Below are 18,796 nucleotides of genomic sequence, written 5' to 3' on the forward strand. Positions count from 1 at the left end.
TTAAAGATACTTCACCTTTTCAAGTCTTTCTCCAGTGTGCTGAGGGGGAGCAGAACGTTCCAGAGAGAATGTCAATGTGTCCTCTTCTGTTCAAGAGAGTAGAACTGTCCATGTCCTGAAGTCTCTCTTGTATCAGTCTTTCATTGAAAAGTTTTCACGACTGTCACAGTGGAGAACATAGCCAGTTACCAGCAGCCATGTGTAACGAATGTAGGAAATTGTTATATATTGTATTTTATGTTTTGTTGGAGTAATATTATTAAAAACCCTGGGTTAAAATACATGCAGGTAGTGTGTTTACTAAAGCTGTATTTAAGGTGTAAAATTGAGGTAATTATTGATTCTAACCATTTACTTATTTACTTATAGAATTTACAGTGCAGAAGGAGGCCAAACAGACCATTGAGTCTACACCGGCCCCTGAAGATGGATAATGGAATATTGTTTATTTTGGACAGTTCCCTGGGTGTTGATATTTTGAGGGATGGTGATTAGTCCTAAGTAAGAAGGTCATGGAACATCTTAGTGGGATATAGATGATTTAATTAATGGGAAGAGCGAGACCTGACTGTCGTGCATGTTTTAGCAGTTTGGCCATTGGAAAGAAGGATTTTCAGGTTGTTCCTGAAAGAGTCTCTCTTCAAAGTTTCTACACTGGGGACAGCAAGTAAACCTGTTTTGTAAACTTTATTTCTAAGTGGTATTTGAACTGTATTGGATTGTTTGGTTGGTATATTTATAGGGAAGGTGTTGGGCATAAGTTAAAGTTTTCCTTTTATTTAAGGACTGTTTAACTGTTAATTGTTACCTTATTTCTTTGACGTTAATGTTCTTAATTCTGTGTTTAAATTAAAGTTTCTTTTAACCTAAAAGATACCTATTTGTCAGAGTCAATACTCCTGGGGTGAATTACCCTTTTCTCACAGTTTTATAAATTGCAAATTGTCTGGGATCTAGTCTGATATCCTAACACATGGAACGCTGTAACACCACTCTGCCGATTATATTCACCTTCTTGAGAGAAAGACGAGAGACTGCATATCCACAATGGCCTCCCAGAGAGCCGAGAACGCTGAGGGAGATTGAAGCTCTTTATGACAGTTACTTTGATGAGGTACACGGGTGAGGGATGGAGGGTAGGACTTGGACAGAATCAGTAACAATTCAGGAGGTTTACAGAAGTTTGGAAACGTAATGTAAATAATTGAAGAAAGTAGTTTAAATTTGTTATGAAAAACGTTGAGATTATATTTGGGGGCTGACGTAGAATAATGGGTTCATAATTATGGTAATGATATAATGATGTGTACCATAACATCAGTAGTCATGTGCCAGAGACTGAGAAGATAGAATAGTCTGTACAAGAAAGAGATGTGCTTACCTCGAAGCTGAGAATGTACCCTTGACAAAAAAAAGGAGTTTTTGAACAAACCTACTGGAGTCAAATTCTTACGCCATCTAGTGCCATAAAAAGGGAGTGTGGCTTCACTTCCCCCGATGTTGCTACCCTACCTGCACTTGAAGGCTTCGGGAACCAGGTACGCTGCACATTTCTCACGAGGCCTGGGTCAGACGACCAGGCAAGGAATGTGCAGCTCCCAATGTGGGGAAGCAAAAAGGAGCGGGGTAGCAAACCGACTGTGATTTGGGCCAACGCTAACACGTTGAGTCAAATCTGACTTCTCTCCAGAATTTTGAAGAAGTGTAATTTTCGATTCAAAATGTAAATCCCTCCACAGATGCTGCCAGACTTGTTTAGTATTTCCAGCATTTCCTGTCTTTATTTCAGATTTCCAGCATGAACAGTGATTTGATTTTACTGCAGGGAGTAAAATATACTAAGCATATTTTATTTTAATTGAATTTCACAATGAGCAAAATAAATGATTAGGACATGTAGATAGGATTAGGGTAAAAGCTAAAATATCGTAAGTAAACTTTTAAAAAATAAATCTTTAGTTCTGTGAATTTTTTTAACGTGGTGGAAAAATTTGTCATTCCACCAAATTAAAATCAGTTTTTCAGGGCCAGTGATACTGCTCAGGAGTAATTATGAAGTTAGTACGCTATTAAAAACATAGCTACAACAATCTGTAACTCATTCAAGGATGATCTATGATTACTGCAAGACTGATGGCTAAAAGGGTAATTACAGCAACTTGCCCTGTTTAATTCTTCATATGTGGACTCCAAACATTGTTGATGGTTCCAGAGGAGTAATGACAGTGACAACTTGCAGTTTTTGCCATCCTTATTATTGCAAAGTCTAGGCTATTGAATTGGTCCCACTCTCCTGCTCTTTTCCTGTACTTAAAACCCCAATTCCCTTTTGGACGTTATTACTGAATCTGCTGTCATCATTCTTTCAGGCAATGCATTCCACATTAGGGCAACACACACAGTAAGCACACTTCTGACCAGTAATTCTAAGGTTTACTATAACCTTCTTGCCTTTGTATTCTATGTCTCTATTTCTAAAGCCGAGGATCCCAAGTGCTCTTTAAGACCTTTTCAACTTGTCCTGCCAACTTCATAGATTTCTATTGTGAATTCCCAGGTCTTTCTGTCACTGAACCACCTTTAGATTTTAGTTTATGGTTTAGGTTATATTGCCTCTCCTCATATCAGTGCAATGTACTTGCTAAGCTTGAACCTATGCCTCGACAGAAAATGATTTAACCTATTTATATCCAATCTCATCTCAGAATTTGTAGTGTTGCTTTTCAATTTTCAACTTTTCAACTGGATTATGCTTCTAGAAAGTGCTTTGGGACATTTTTCAACATTAAAGAACTTATATAAATGCAAGCAATTTTTATTATTGTTGAATTCCACATGTAGTTTGTGAAGAATAAATAGTCCTGTATTTAAAAATAATAATTGCAGAAGAATTGAGTTGTTTTGGATTATTTGGAACCATTTCTGTGAACATGACCTACAATATTAATCAATGCGATATTCAGTGCAAACCGGTTTTAAACATGTACATCGGACATTTCCTGGAAATGTCTGCAGATTATTTCTTGCTAACTCGCAGTAATTAGGTTGCAGTCATTAATAATGGCTTTTGGGTTTCAGTGCTTTCTTATCTGTGGTGCACCAGGCCATCAGCATTCATGTTGACAGTTGTTTTCAACAACAAAAAACTAGACTTGAAATAATTTAAACCATAGGAGAAGTTTGCGCTATATCATATAGCAAATATTAGATAGGCTGAAATGATTTCACTTCAGTTATTCTTGTGTGACACCACTTTGTGTGACATCAATCATCAATCCATTTTTCTCTTTATCATTCCATAATATTGTACCTAATCTCTGATGGCTCTTGATCCTAATATTCTGAAAGTTACCTTCATTCCTCAAGATTTCATCACCATGTGCCTGGATGTTATTTGTATGAACTTCCAGAAGGCATTTGGTAAAGACCCACAGAATCGAGTAAAACTGGCTACAGTTGAAGCTTCCGGAATGAAGGTAAATTATTGATCTGGATGGGAAATTGGTCGAGTGGCGGAAGTCTGAGGGAGCGATATTCCACCGGCACCACCTCCCATCCCGGAGGAGGAACCGGAAGTTCCCGCCAACGGGAACAGCCAGAAAACTTTGGCCTGACAGCAAGAATAATGGGCAGGTGCTCTAATTGTCAGGAAGTGGCTCGTGGTGTCTCGTATGGATCTGCATTTAGGCCTCAGCTATCCACAACTTTGATGATGGGAGAGCTACATGTCCAAGCTTACTGATCACACAAAACTAGGCAGCATTGTGAGCTGTATAGATGGAAGTAAAAATTACAAAGAGATGCTGGTAGATTAAATTAATTGGAAAAACTGTGGTGAATGGATTTCAATGTAGGCAAATGTAAAACTACTGACGTTGGATCTAAAATGGACAGAACAGATTACTTTCTAAATTGGGGAAAAGTAGAAAATGCCAAGGTCCAGAGAGACCTCAGGATATAGGTACGTGGATCATTCAAATGCAATGAACAGGTACTGAAAATAATTGAAAACGTTAATAGAATGTGAACCCATGGGCGGAATATTCCGATATTCCAGGTGTCAGTCCCGGTGAGAAAAGTGGAGACATCGTGTTTCACAGAGGGAGCCCTCACCAAACTTCTGGATGGGTGTGGAGCACAGGTGTGACATCCTCTACCTGCGATCGGTCAGTTGTCCAGCAGGAAAGGTCACCATCCCTGCCCGGGAGGCTGTGGCCGTGACAGTGAGTGCCAGCTCGCTCCATAAGAGGACAGAGCTACAGTGCTGAAAGAAGACAAATGACCTTCTTTGTGCAACCAAGGTACACGTCTGTTTCCTAATGTCTCCCATTGCACCCCTTACACACCCATTACACCTCCACAATAATCTTTCTCCCAGTCACTTCACAGATTCCCAATACTTGTCATACCACCCTCCCCCCCCCCCCCCCCCCCACCCCCACTCCCCAAGCTTCCCCCAATAGCTATTCTGCTCCTCACACTCCTGATCATACTCACCTCACACACTTGCCAGGCTTCATCACCATCTAACCGGGCACGCTCTCCCCATCTGTCTCATTACAGGACAAACTCAAGCATAATCGGTGTGAGCGGGCACAGCTGCTTGGGTCATGCCCAAGGTAAAGACCTTAACACCTTTTGAGGAAAGAGCCCTTGAACTGGCCAATGAGGAACATCACCAAAGCTGTGCAGTAGGCGAGTTTGGGGCACGAGGCAATAGCGAGAACCCTCAACACTTTTCTCTTTTTCACACGCAGCCGTGGTGCAAGCTTCACGTGAGTTAACTTTCCCCCATCAGTCTGTCCCTGTGATTCACTGATGATCCACTGCAGATGGAGGCAAGGATGTCCGAGAGATCCAGCACTCAGAAGGAATCCAGAGCCCAGCACCCTGCTTAGCCCCAAGCTGATGTCGTGCCCGTGGTTTTGGTTGTCCCAGAGGTGCTGAAGCTACAAAGGTAATTCACCGTCCCACGGGACAGACGCAGTCTTCCACGGCACTGGACCTCTGATCTATGGAGATAGGAAGCTCCACGGTATACCAGTGGCCAGTAGTCTCTCTTCCAAGACTCCGCCATCTGTGACCTTGCTGCTGGAAGACGATCGGGCTCTGCCTCCCTCCCTTCTACAGGGTGCTGGTCCAGGCTGTGCACAGCGGCACGTCAATGTTATTCCTGTTGTTTCAACACAATCAAAAGAATTGCCAGCTTGACTGGCTCCACGATTCTCTCGAATCAAACCTGAAAGGAAGAGAATATCAAAGTTAGCGACCCAGAGGCCTCTCTGGAGCTGGGACATTCATCCATGCACATTCCCCATGGACGCACCTTTCCAATGGTCCTCACTCTATATCCTGCCGCACAGTAGCCAATTCCCCACAGTTGTCCCTCTCAACTCCCTCTGAATGAAGTACTTCGACCCTCAGCGGGCTGTGTGACTCTCACAAGTGTGATAGGTGAGGGTAGTTGAGTGCCTTTAATGGATCCGTGCTCTAACTTCACACGGGAACAAAAAGCTGCCACCCATCATGTCCTGAATCGGGTGACTGCATTCACCATAACGTCTTGCTCAGGGGGAACACCTGTAGCACATCTCTGTTATGGAGACGTGAGTATTAGCCTTGGAGTTCAATGCTTGGGGGCTAGTCTTCCAAAGGGTTAGTAATTAGCCAATCAGTGACACCTCACGCATTGCAATGTTGACTAAATTGGCACAATTGACTTGTCACGGAAGGGTCAGGGAGCTGATTAGGCAACTGGCTTCCCCTTGTGGCAGGTGAGGCACATCTGATGCATATGAAGTCTGCAATTTACAGTTAGCTTCATCCTTAGATGGTACCCTCATTCCCCCAGCCCTCATTGGGGTGTGGGTTAAATGAGCATTCCAACTCAAACAACCAGCCACCCATTATTCTATCCCTGACATCCTGGCCTCAATAACCAGTGATCTTGAACTTGCAGACTCATGTCCGTAGCGTTCATTCTGACTGCACTCATCCTCCCCGTCATGAAGCTGGAAACCACCCCTTGTCAGAGTCCCCACTCTAGGCAAGCAACCTGGCAACTCACAGGACCCCACCCAGTGACCTTACATTCACCCCCTGTGCTAACCCTGTGAATTCACCTGCCCACACCACTCACTTTCTAGCTGCCACTCTAGAAGGACAATCCCTCAGCGGAGAGTCCCGGCGGGAAGGCTCACTAACAATATGTTGATTTTTTAAAATAAATATAGAGTACCCAATTCATTTTTTCCAATTAAGGGGCAATTTAGCATGGCCAAATCACCCACCCTGCACATCTTTGGGTTGTGGGGAAACACGGGGAGAATGTGCAAACTACACACAAACAGTGACCCTGGGGACCTCAGCGCCGTGAGGTAGCAGTGCTAACCAGATATGTTGATGTATTTAAATTAAGTTCCTGACATTCCATGGCAGGATTCACGTTATGTCACCGACGAGGAACATGGAAAATTGGGAGATGCGATCTTCCAGCGAGAACCGCGTTTCCCGATTCTCTCTGGACTTTGCGCCTGCGTCGTCATTCTCGCTGACAGGTAAGGGGCTGAAAATCACCCCCACAATAATAATAATCTTTATTAGTGTCTCAATTGAGAGAAATAGAATGTACACAAGTAGAAGTTGTATCAGATATATAAGTCCCACAACTCAAGTACTATGCTCATTCTGGGTCCCACACCTCAGGAAGTACATGTTGATGTTGGAGGGCTTGCATAGATTTACCAGAGTAAAATTTCGATTCCAAAGGATAAATTTTGAGAATGTATTACACCAGCTGGGTTGTATTTCGTAAAAAATTAAGAGTTGAAATGATGGCACGATTGAAGTTTGCAAGCTATTAGGGGAATTAGAGTTGGCAGATAAATAGAAAAAAGATATACTGGTTTGGAATCTGGGGCTGGCTGGAATAGTTTCAAAATTAGAGTTAGATCTTTCCAGAGTGTATTAGGAAATGCCTCTGTACAGAAAGAGTGGTAAAGATTTGGAACTGCCTTCCGTAAATGACATCTGATACCAGATCAATTATGAATATTTTAATTGAAATTTTTGTTTGCCAAGGATAATAAGGGAGTATGGGGTAAAGCCAGGTTTCTGAAGCTTAGCTGTAGCTCAGTCACCATTTCACTGAGTAGCAGGACAGACTCAAGGGCCAACTCACCGACAGGTCTAATCCCACATTCCTCAATACACTGCTCCTGAAGCAAGCTACTGCCATAGACGAAGAAGTGATTTCATTAACATACTGACTCGATATTTTACTTTTATTTTGGTGACATTTGAAAACTTTCAAACTTTTGGGGTATGATTTCCTCTAACGTCTTTACGTGTTACCAACATCACAGACAAAACAAGAGAACATCTGCTGGCCGCAATTTATGTTAAAATCGTTCTTCCTGAATGTGTTTCCGATTATGTTAGAAGAAGTAAACCCATGAGGCTGAATGTGCTGGCATGGTTCGTGGACAGAGCATGTGGCATACTGGAGATGCACTTGATTTGGTGGAAAAAGGAACAATTTCCGCCTGTAAAAGTGGGACACAGCGCCATCCTGCAGGCGCACAGGGCGCGATTCTCCGCTCCCACGATGGGTGGGAGAATAGCGGGAGGTCCGCTCCCGCACCTCCCGCTATTCTCCCACCCCCTCCCAAAGTTTTTCACGGTGGCCCGCAATTCTCCGACCCCGATGGGCCGAGCGGCCTGCCGTTCGCGACCGTTTCACGACGGCGGCAATCACACCTGGTCGCTGCCGTCGTGAAACGGGTGTGAGATTCCCGTTTGGGGCTTGTAGGGGGCCTGGTGGGGAATGAGCACCACGACTGTGCTCGGGAGGGGACAGGCCCGCGATCAGTGCCCACCGATCGTCGGGCCGGTCTCTCAATCGGACGCACTATTTCCCCTCCGCCGCCCCGCAAGATCAAGCTGCCACGTCTTGCGGGGCGGCTGAGGGGAAAGATGACAACCGCGCATGTGCGGGTTGGCACTGTCCAACCTGCGCATGCGCAGCTGATGTCACTCGGTGCGTCAGCCGCGTCATTTTTGGCGCGCCTATCCCCCTATCCCCCTAGGGAGGGGAGAATAGGGGGCCGGGAGAGGCTTCCGACGCCGTCGTGAACCTCTCCAGGTTTCACGACGGCGGCGGGCCTCTGGGAGAATCGCGCCCACAGTGTCCGGAAACATTTAGTATGTTTTTGGTCTTCTTTTTGTTTCTTGTCCTCTTTGTTTCTTTGAATTGGGCCTTTATTAGCTCACTTTGGTTTGGTTTCTGCCGCACAACTGCCAAAAACACTTTGGCCGTCCTCCTTTTCCCCTCACAGGATTTCTCCCTCAGTACTATGCAAAGCAGAAAAATGTGAATTCTGGGCCGGGATTCTCCCCTACCCGGCGGGGCGCGGGGTCCTGGCATAGCGGAGTGGCGCCAACCACTCCGGTGTCGGCCCTCCCCAAAGGTGCAGAATTCTTCGCACCTTTGGGGGCTAGGCCCGCGCCGGAGTGGTTGGCGCCATACCGACTGGTGCCAAAACCGGCGCCAATGGCTTTTGACGCCCGGCGGTCGGCGTCGGGGCTGGCCGAAAGGCCTTCGCCGGTTCACGCATGCGCCGGTGCATCAGCTGCTGCTGACGTCACCACTGGCGCATGCGCGGTCGCGGGGGTTCTCTTCCGCCTCCGCCATGGTGGAGGCCGTGGCGGCGGTGGAAGAGAAAGAGTGCCCCCACGGCACTGGCCCGTCTGCTGATCGATGGGCCCCGATCGCGGACCTGACCACCGTGGGGACACCCCCGGGGTCCGATCGCCCACGCCCCCCCCAAGATCCCGGGGGCCCGCTAGGGCCGCCAATCCCACCGCCATCAGAGATTGTTGAAGCCACGGCGGCGGGATTGGCTTCTCAACGGCAGGACTTAGGCCCATCGCGGGCCGGAGAATCGCCACGGGAGGCACACACCGATCCGCGCGGCGCGTTTCCCGCCCCCGCCAATTCCTGGGTAGCAGAGAATTCCGGCCACGGCGGGGGCGGGATTTTCGCCGGTCCTGGGCGATTCTCCGACCCTGCGGGGTCGAAGAATTTCGCCCCTGATCTTTGTAAAAAGTACTTTAGATGCTCATCCATCTGTCTTCTGTGCTATTGGTGTTTGATGCAAATTGCTTGGGGTTATAATACAAATGAGGTGACAGAAAACAACAATAACTTATATTTGCATCGCACATGTAACATGGTACAGCTCATAGGAGCATTATCGTAGAAAGGTTTGCACCAGGACACATATGAAAATATGACAGGTGATCAAAATGTTGTCAGAGAGGTAAGTTTTAAGGAACATTTGAAAGGATGAGAGCGAGGTAAGGTGGCGGAAAGATTTAGAGGGTGAATTCCGGAGCCATGGGCCGAGGCAACTGAAGGCTTGCCTGCCAATGGTGAAAACAGATAATGTGCAAACAACCTGAGCCATCTTCCACTGTTTTTGGAGATTGTCTAAGCAATCGTGAGCCTGACGTGGTGGGCCAAGGGGTCCGAGTCCCTCCAATGGCCAAACCCCCTCCCCAACAATGCACTGCCTGCCCATGCCGACAGTGCCCATGCCCACAGGACCGGTATAGTAGGTGGAACCCCCACAGGAACCCTTGTAATAAGGGGACCCCCTGTAGCCACCTGGGGTGGCCACTGCCCAACACAAAATGGAAGATTGCAAGGAATGCAGGGAAAATGGACATGTTGCAAAAGCAAGCAGCTTGCAAAGGCGCTTGTGTATTCTGACTGCTGCAGAAACCAGTTCTGACTGCTGCAGAAACTAGACAGCACTGTGAAAGAAATCAAGTTAACATACTAATGAGGCGATACCGGGCGATTCCCAGGTACAATGGAAACAAGTTAACGCTAATCGATACATTGAATAGAAGGCCAGACTTCTCGGCGCCAAGAGAAGTCCAGAACAATAAGTCCCAAGAACCGCCCAATGATCGAGGGACTGCACCGTTATTGGAGAATTCAAATCAATTGATTGGGAAGAGACCCAATCGATTGCGAGTGTATACAGGGTCCGCCCAGGTGGGCACAAGACCCTGAGAGAGGTATAAGACAGAGACCCCAACCCCAGCTCTCTCTCTCTGCCAGCCTCTCCTTGACCAGCCAGCCCTCCCAGCAGAACACCGTTGCAGCAGAAGAACCTTGAGGAGGAGAGGCCTGGACAGTAGCCGCCATCACGTAAGTGTCATACAACGCACGCTACGAGAGTAGACACTCCTGACCCCCTTTAGTCCATACCTATGACTTGAACTTGAACTTGAAACTTGTGGCGGTATCTTAACGATACCTGGCGACTCCACAGCTAAGGAATGAAACAGAGCCAAATTCGCGTGTAAAGCACACTCACCCAGAACGAGCAACATTTAGTGGCGACATCCGACGGGACTCGATTAGAAGTGCCCCCCCCCCCCCCCCCCCCCCCCCCACTCCGAGAGAACCCAGAAATTTGAATCTGAAATCCAATTGGGAAAAGGAAAAACCACAAGTGTTCAAGTAGTTCAAATCAATCCTCATAATTCGGAAGTGTGTTTTTGCATGCATAACTAACATGGTTGTAAGGTAAAACCGAGAGATTTTTGTTGCGACAAACTGTCGGGAGTTTATAATTCGGAACATAGCGAAAGCCGTACCCGTATTTTATAGCATTGCCTTATTATCCCTCGTTCCAAATTTAAGAGAGCATAGAGAAAACAAAATGGCCATGCAGGCAATGGAACACCTCATGAACCCAGAGCAGTTCATGGTCGCAGCGACCAACAGCAGCAGAGTAGGTCAGTGTCCCGTTTGGGAGCTGGAACTCAGGAAGTACCTCAAAGGGAAAGGATGGCCCCTTTGGAGTGAGTTTTGTTTGAATGAGGAGACAGGTCCCGGGAGTATAGGACATACTTGGTGGGAGAACCTGTCTGAAATTCACAAGAAAAGTTTAGGTAAAGCATGTAAGCTGATGGCAATTGTGTCCTGCTTGGCACAATTGCGAGGCACAGAGGAGGTCGTCAGGACGCTCTGAGCAGAGTTAGAGGAGAAAAACAGAATGAGCAAAGTGGATGTCAGGGACATCGAAAAGGAGAATTCAGGATTAAGGCAATGACTGGCAGATAAGGATAGAGAGGTGGATGATGCCAAAAGGGCACATCAGTCTTGTCTAGCCCATCTGAGCAGCTCTCAAGTTCAGTACGAAAAGGCCTATCAAGATGTGCAGCGTGCAATCTTGATAAGAGAAGAATCAGGAAAACAGGTAGAGACACTGAAAAAGCAGTGTAGCGACCTAAAGGCAGCTTTAAGGGCACTCCATGCTGCCACCACTGAGCAAAGGCAAAGCACCGTAGACCACGCTAAATGTAGGAAGCAGATTGCGGAGCTGCAATCTCTGCTTTCTGTGCAGAATGGCTTCCAAGAGACCTTTGCAACACAATTAGAAGAAGAAAATGCCCCAGATCGGCAGGAATTAAGTGAGACAGCGCAGCGATATGTTCAGGGAACATGTGCGCTAGCAGCGCAGCAGAAAAGGAAAGCACCCCAACCCCCCACAGATCAGATAGTACCCTCGCCAATGAACCCAGTCACCACCCAATGAAAAGCAACCACAGAAGGCGCACCCGAGATCACGTACACCACCCCCTTAACCGTGACACAACTAAGGGATGCGTGTGAGAAAATCACCCCGTTCCTCCCCACTGCAGACCCCCACCAATTCTTTGCACGAGTGAAACAGCAGACGACCATGTACGGCCTGGATGAGCGAGAGCAGGTTAAGCTCACAGTTTTGAGTTTAGACTCATCATTTGTAGCAGCCCTCCCCGACCCACAGAACGTTGGAGGAGGCACCCTCGAAGAGATGCATACAGCTATTTTAGACGCAATAGGGTACAACAGAGGAGACCCAGTCGAAGGCCTAAATAAGTGTAGGCAGAAAAGGACCGAGCACCCCACCGCATTCGCAGGAAGGCTGTGGATTCACTTGACTGCAGTTTTCGGTGATTTAGACCGCGCACATTTGACCCGAGATAACATGGTTAAATGGACCCGCACAATCATCTCCCACGCCACAGATGCAGGACAGAATGTCTGCTCCAATCATGACCCCTCAGAAGAGGCCCATAATGAAAAATGGGTATTGAAAAGATTGTCCCGCGCTTGGGACCAATCTGTCCACGGCAAAGTAACATTAAAGAACCACGAAGAAGCTCAGGCTGCAGCAGATATACAGGCAGTAAGAGCGCACCAAAACCCTGCATGGGTAAATGAGGGAAAGAACAGCCCCCCACAGAAGTCACAGGAATGTTTTAACTGCGGACAGTTAGGACATTTTGCTAGGGAATGCAACGCCCCGCAGAAATCTCAGAGAGGCCAGCAGACAGGCACTCTGAACAGGAACAAAGCGAAGCCTATCCACAGTATAGGGACGCAGTCAGGACAGACCAATGTGGACGGAACGGACTGACGGTGTTCGGGCTCCACCACTTGGGTCTGTGACACCCTCTGGGACTGATCCGGACGACCGGTAGTCATGGCGAAAATTCAGGGAAAGCCCATAGAATTACTCTGGGACACAGGAGGGTCCCGCACGACCATTAATTCCTCCAGTACACCACAGGCAGACCGTGGCCCACTACAGCCACGATAACCCTCAGCGGATTTACAGGTCACTCACAGCAGGGACACATTACAGCCCCTGTACCCATCCAACTAGGGAATATCTCCACCAGACACCCCGTTGTTTTAGTTAATCTGCCCCGCACAGCAGAACACATACTGGGTATTGATTTCATGAATGCCCACAGCCTGTCGTTCGACCCAGTCAATCAGTGTGTCTGGCGAATGGCGAAATCAGACAGAGCACCCGCAACGCTCACAGAAGGAGAGTACGCAAACAGGATTAGCGCAGTAGGTGACTATTGTTTTGACCCGACCACACATAGCACGGACAAACAGGTTAGGGCAGTTTTGAACAAGCACAGGACAGCATTTGCCAGTCACCGGCACGACTGCGGCAGAATGACTGGACAAGTTCAAATTACAGGACCTGACCCAAGACCACAAAGGCTGGTTTAGCTCACTCAGCTAAATCGCAAGCTTTTATAGCAGACCAAGCAGGCCAGCAGCATGGTTCGATTCCCATATCAGCCTCCTCGGACAGGCGCCAGAATGTGGTGACTAGGGGCTTTTCACAGTAACTTCATTGAAGCCTACTCGTGACAATAAGCGATTTTCATTTCATATCATTTCATTTTTTCAAAGACAGTACAGATTTCCCCTAGAAGCGGAGGGAGAAATTGGAAAAGTTATACAGAACTTATTAGAGCAGGGTGTACTTAGGACTGTAGCCTCGACTAATAATGCCCCTATTTGGCCAGTGAGGAAGCCCGACGGATCATGGCGTCTGACCATTGATTATCGGGAACTCAACAAAGTAACCCCAGCAGTAGCCCCCACGGTAGCAACAAGTCCCAAGACCATGCTCAAGCAGGGACTCAACTCCAAGTATTTTACGGTATTGGACATTAGCAACGGCTTTTGGTCAATCCCATTGGCAAAGGTGTGCCAGTACAAATTTGCCTTCACTTTTAAAGGTCAGCAGTACACGTGGACATGCCTCCCATAAGGATTCCACCATTCCCCCTCCATTTTCCACCGACAGCTGGCAAATGGATTAGCAAAATGTTCCCGACCTGAATGTCTGGTACAGTATGTGGACGACCTATTACTGCAGACAGACACCAAGGCAGAGCACATCATGCTTCTGTCTGAACTCCTGGAACTTCTGAACTCAATCGGATGTAAAGTTAACCCCAGAAAGGCCCAACTATTGGAGAGTAAGGTGATGTATTTGGGTACAATCATCACGCAGGGCAAACGCGAGATCGAGTTCAAAAGAAATGACTCAATCGTCAAATTGCTCCTTCCCCAAAATGTTTCAGCCCTCCAGTCGTTTTTAGGACTAGTTGGGTATTGTCGGAACCATATCAATGGTTTTGCGACCAAGGCAGCCCTACTTTCAGACCTCCTTAAGAAAGGAGCCCCTTGGGAATGGCTTCCGCAGCATACAGAGGCTGTGGAAGATTTAAAGAAAGACCTTAGCGCAGCACCTGCACTACAAGTTCCAGACCCGCTCTCCCCCTATGCAATTGAGGTAGCAAGCACAGATCTGACCCTCTTGGCCGTGCTCCTTCAGGAACGTCACGAGCAGCTACGACCAGTGGCTTATGCCTCCAGACTGTTAGACCCAGTGGAGCAAGGATTTTCAGCCTGCAAAAGGCACCTACTCGCAGTATTCTGGGCAGTACAATACTTTTCTTACATTACCGGACTCAACCCCATCACCATTCTGTCCAAACACACCCCCACACAGTTACTTTTAGACGGACGACTGAAGGACGGTTCAGTGAGCCAGATAAGAGCAGCTAGGTGGACACTTCTGTTACAAGGACAGGACATAACAGTTAAATGAACCAGGACACACACATTTTTAGCAGACAACCTCCAATACCCAGGACAACACCATGATTGCGAAATAGTAGCCCCCCTCCACAACACAGGACCCTTCATTGCTAAGACGCCCCCCAGGAAGATAGGGAATTCAAGCCAGAGCCCCCAGCACACGGACACGTGTGCACCCCTACGGATCTATGTGGACGGTTCATCCACAGTTTTAGATGGCGAACGCATCACTGGATGCGGTATTTATGTGGAAGATGCGCAGGGACGCGCACCACAGGAGTTAGCATTAAAGGTACCCGGACACTTAGGCATGCAGGCAGCAGAGCTCGTGGCTATAGCATACATAGTGGACCACCCAGATTCGTTCCCCAGCCCAGCAGACATATATTCGGACAGTCTATATGTCTGTAACAGCCTCACAGATTTTCTACCCCTGTGGAGGACAAGAGGTTTTGTCTCTGCGGACGGGAAGCCCCTTCCATCAGCCCCATTACTCCGCCATATCCTAGAGAAGGCAAAGGATAGGACGTATGGCATTATTAAAGTTAGAAGCCACCATCGATCATCCCCCCCTGGAAATGTGAAAGCCAACGCACTGGCTAAAGCAGGTTCCAGGCGAGGTCATTTTTGGACACCCCCAGCTAGCACACCAGCTAGCGACCCTGTGAGCTCAGTCCAAGTCTCACAAACAAACATAGAGGATTTAGTACAGGCACAGAGGCAGGACAAAAATCTCTGGGAGATTTTAAAAGGAAACTTTGTGGCCCAGTACGACAAGTTTAAACACGCTCTGACCACACACGAGGGTGTGGTTATCAAAGACAAGTTGTATGTGGTTCCTGAGAATGACAGGAATCAAATGATTGCCTTATTTCATCATGGTCATGGACACCAAGGGATCGACCCTACCACAGCCCACCTTAGGCAGCTCTGTTGGTGGCCCAATTTAAGAGACGATGTAACGCACTACATAGAGAACTGTTTGATTTGTGCACAGAATAACCCGGAGAGGTATTCAAAGAAGGCACAACTCAGCCACACTCGCCCCGTTAATAGGCCCTGGACTAACCTCCAGATCGATTTTATAGGTCCATTGCCCCCATGCAGGAATGGCTATAAATATGTTCTGGTGGTCATAGACACGTTTACGAAATGGGTAGAGGCATTCCCATCTCGTACAAACACAGCAAAGACAGCTGCAAAGATCCTAATGCACCACATCTTTACTAGATGGGGACTCCCCTGAAGTATTGAATCAGACCAGGGATCTCATTTTACAGGACGGATCATGAAGAATGTCCTCACCATATTCGGCATTAAATAAATTTCCACATTGCGTATCACCCCCAGTCAAGCGGAATAGTGGAACGCATGAATCGGACTCTAAAATCGACCCTTAGAAAGATGGTCCAAGAAAACAATTCAACTTGGGATTCAGTGCTCCCATTCCCACTTATGTTTATAAGAAATACTGTTTCAGCATCAACAAGTTTCACCCCACACACACTCATGACTGGACGCCCTATGAAAAGATCTGAATTCCTTTTAGGACTCGGCATGACCAGCCCAGAAGTGACGGCCCTCACACACGAGACAGCAGTAAAACAATTAGTTGAAACTGTAATGTCGGCTCAGTTAGCAGCCGCAGTTAAATTGGGTAAGAAACGGAAACAGAGCAAGGCTTGTTTCAACAGGACTGTCCATACCACAGAATTTCAGGTTGGCCAACAGATAATGTTATCTGTGTATAACCCCAGCATGTTTTTGGCCCCAAATTTTCCGGCCCCTACTCAATTGCGGACAAAATCAGCCCTTCAGTTTACAAGATAAAGTACCCCAACGGGAAGACTGCGTGGTTCCATTTTAACCAGTTAAAGGCATATGGAACACAGTCCAACCACTCACACCATGTCCTGCTAGACGCGGCTGAAGACCACGCCCCGCCCACAAGAGACACATTTCCACCCTCCCCCTCACAGACGAGCCCCTCATTGGACTCGACCTCGACTCCGCCCATTGACTTCAGACCACGCCCCGAAACGCCCACAAGCTGCCACAGCAGAGACAGCGACTGTGACTTTGACGACAGCCACAGCACGCCTCTCTGCTGCCCTGATACAACAGACCCCACACACAGCGACTACAACCCCGACTACAGTGATTTGGAGATTACTTATATTAAAACCCCAGACCCACACCCAGCCCCACCGCCCAACTATGATGACCCCGACGATGTTCATACAAATTTAGACCCCACAATTTGGCACAGGGACAATTCTTGGAGACTTGTCCGAAATGACGAGTGACCCCCGGGCACATAACGCAATGATTGCATGCCTGATCCATACAAGGGTATGGGATCCGGGGGAAGAGGATGACTCTGAGTCTGACTCCCGACACGGCAACCCCTTTGCGACCCTGTCCGCAGAGAATGAAGAGAATTGAGGTGTCCAGATGATGTAAACAGAGGAACCGCTTGACAGATAAACGGTGTCCTTTCTGATGGAACATGCATGCATTTTGGTGATGTTTGTATGTTTGTTTGTTAAATGTTTGTTTTTGGAGATTGGTCACTCGATTTTCAGCTGAAAAGCTTGTGACCACCTCACATGCACGTTACGTTTGTCCGCAGATATCTCTGAGAACTTGTCTCAGCTGCAATGTCTGGAGCCCAACTTAAGGCTTCACCCTTACCCCACTAGGAGCATCTTGGCTCCCCCTTTTTTTTTCAGGTGCCCCTCTATTCTGGGAATAGAGGCTGCAAATTCATGATAAACACATTCATGCCCGTTCGTTCCAGGTCGCTCAGGCAGTGGAGAAATGGCATTGAGGACCCGCCCTGTCTGAGGACCCCCCTCTGGCCAGCTAAGCTCGGGTACAGCACAGCACGCCCTACCCGGGCATCCCATTCAAATCTTACCCATTGCGGTCCATACGCAACTCATTCGGATATCTTACTTCTAAAGTTTGGTTTCATTTGTTTTGTTTGAGGTAGCCCTTCGGCTGTCACTCCCTATGCTATTTACATCCAGGAACATTGGGATGGTAAATCGCAAAACCTGCGAGACGGCTCGCAGTGGCACAGTTGTTAAGTGTACGTCTGGTCCTAAATTCGCTTTTGAAAAAAAAATGAGGGGAGTCACAGGGAGTGACTTGGCCATTCATTTAAAGGACAATTGGAATAAGAGGACAGATACACTAACATTAAAGGTATTAAACGAATCATTGACAGGTAATGTGCTTGATCCCATAGCTTTCTGACATTCGAAGGAAGGATCGGAGCAAGATCAGCAATACAAAAGGACAGAAGGAAGAGAAGAAAGAAGACCGCGATGAAGACCTATATGTTTTTAGTTATTGTTTTTGTATTTTTGCGCGCGGACGCAAACCCCTTTTCCCCTATGACCCCCGCCGTTAATGTTTCCCAGACACCGACTTCTCAAAGCCCAGTAAGAAACAGCGATGACCAGACCTGGTGCACAAAATTTATGAATTGGTACTCCCTATCATATGTTATTGAATCACTTTTGGTGATAGCAGCTCTCTGCATCATAGTACCGACACTTAGGTTAAGGAAATGGAGAAGGAGAGCCTCCCGCTCTCGCACCTCGACCATATACAGAGTACAATCCCCTATTTTCGGCTACCACCAGTCCCCCCAACCCCTTGATGTGTAATGAATGATTTAATTTTCAAGTTGCTGTTGTAAATAAGGCCCTTTTCTGATGTATTGTAATACTCATCTCGACTGCCGAGCCAGAAATGGAATGTAATGATGATAATGTTATAAGGATAGGAAGTTAGAATGTTTAAATGTGTAAGGGAGTGTAGTTTACAAAGGATAGTTAGAGGTTCCCTAGTAATGCATGTCCCCTTTGACATAGCGCCAACCAGAGACTGTTAGATAATAATTTGTGCCATAATTGAGGAAAGTATAGAGGCCATGGGACTCGCTGAGATCAGGGAACATAAAGACACCGAACTTGGGTGATCTTTCATGAGGATCACAAGGAGGGAGTGTAGCCACCTGGGGTGGCCACTGCCCAACACAAAATGGAAGATTAAAAAGAATGCAGGGAAAATGGACATGTTGCAAAAGCAAACAGCTTGCAAAAGCGCTTGTGTATTCTGACTGCTGCAGAAACCAGTTCTGACTGCTGCAGAAACCAGACAGCACTGTGAAAGAAATCAAGTTAGCATACTAATGAGGCAATACCGGGCGATTCCCAGGTACAATGGAAACAAGTTAACGCTAATCGATACATTGAATAGAAGGCCAGACTTCTCGGCGCCAAGAGAAGTCCAGAACAATAAGTC

The 18,796-nt window shown here is 47.3% G+C and overlaps 1 protein-coding gene across 1 annotated transcript; it reads left to right on the forward strand.

Annotated features, from left to right (window-relative positions):
- The first annotated feature begins 325 nt into the window (after window positions 1-325).
- LOC119963282 lies at window positions 326-18,361 on the forward strand. The gene is made up of 4 exons (XM_038792139.1): window positions 326-1,114; window positions 3,367-3,476; window positions 6,439-6,557; window positions 17,733-18,361. Exons 2-4 carry the CDS (start codon window positions 3,378-3,380, stop codon window positions 18,154-18,156), a joined length of 642 nt encoding a protein of 213 aa, XP_038648067.1. The 5' UTR covers window positions 326-1,114; window positions 3,367-3,377; the 3' UTR covers window positions 18,157-18,361.
- The last annotated feature ends 435 nt before the right edge of the window (window positions 18,362-18,796 follow it).

Source organism: Scyliorhinus canicula, chromosome 3 (assembly GCF_902713615.1).
Source record: "Scyliorhinus canicula chromosome 3, sScyCan1.1, whole genome shotgun sequence".
Lineage (NCBI taxonomy): Eukaryota > Metazoa > Chordata > Chondrichthyes > Carcharhiniformes > Scyliorhinidae > Scyliorhinus > Scyliorhinus canicula.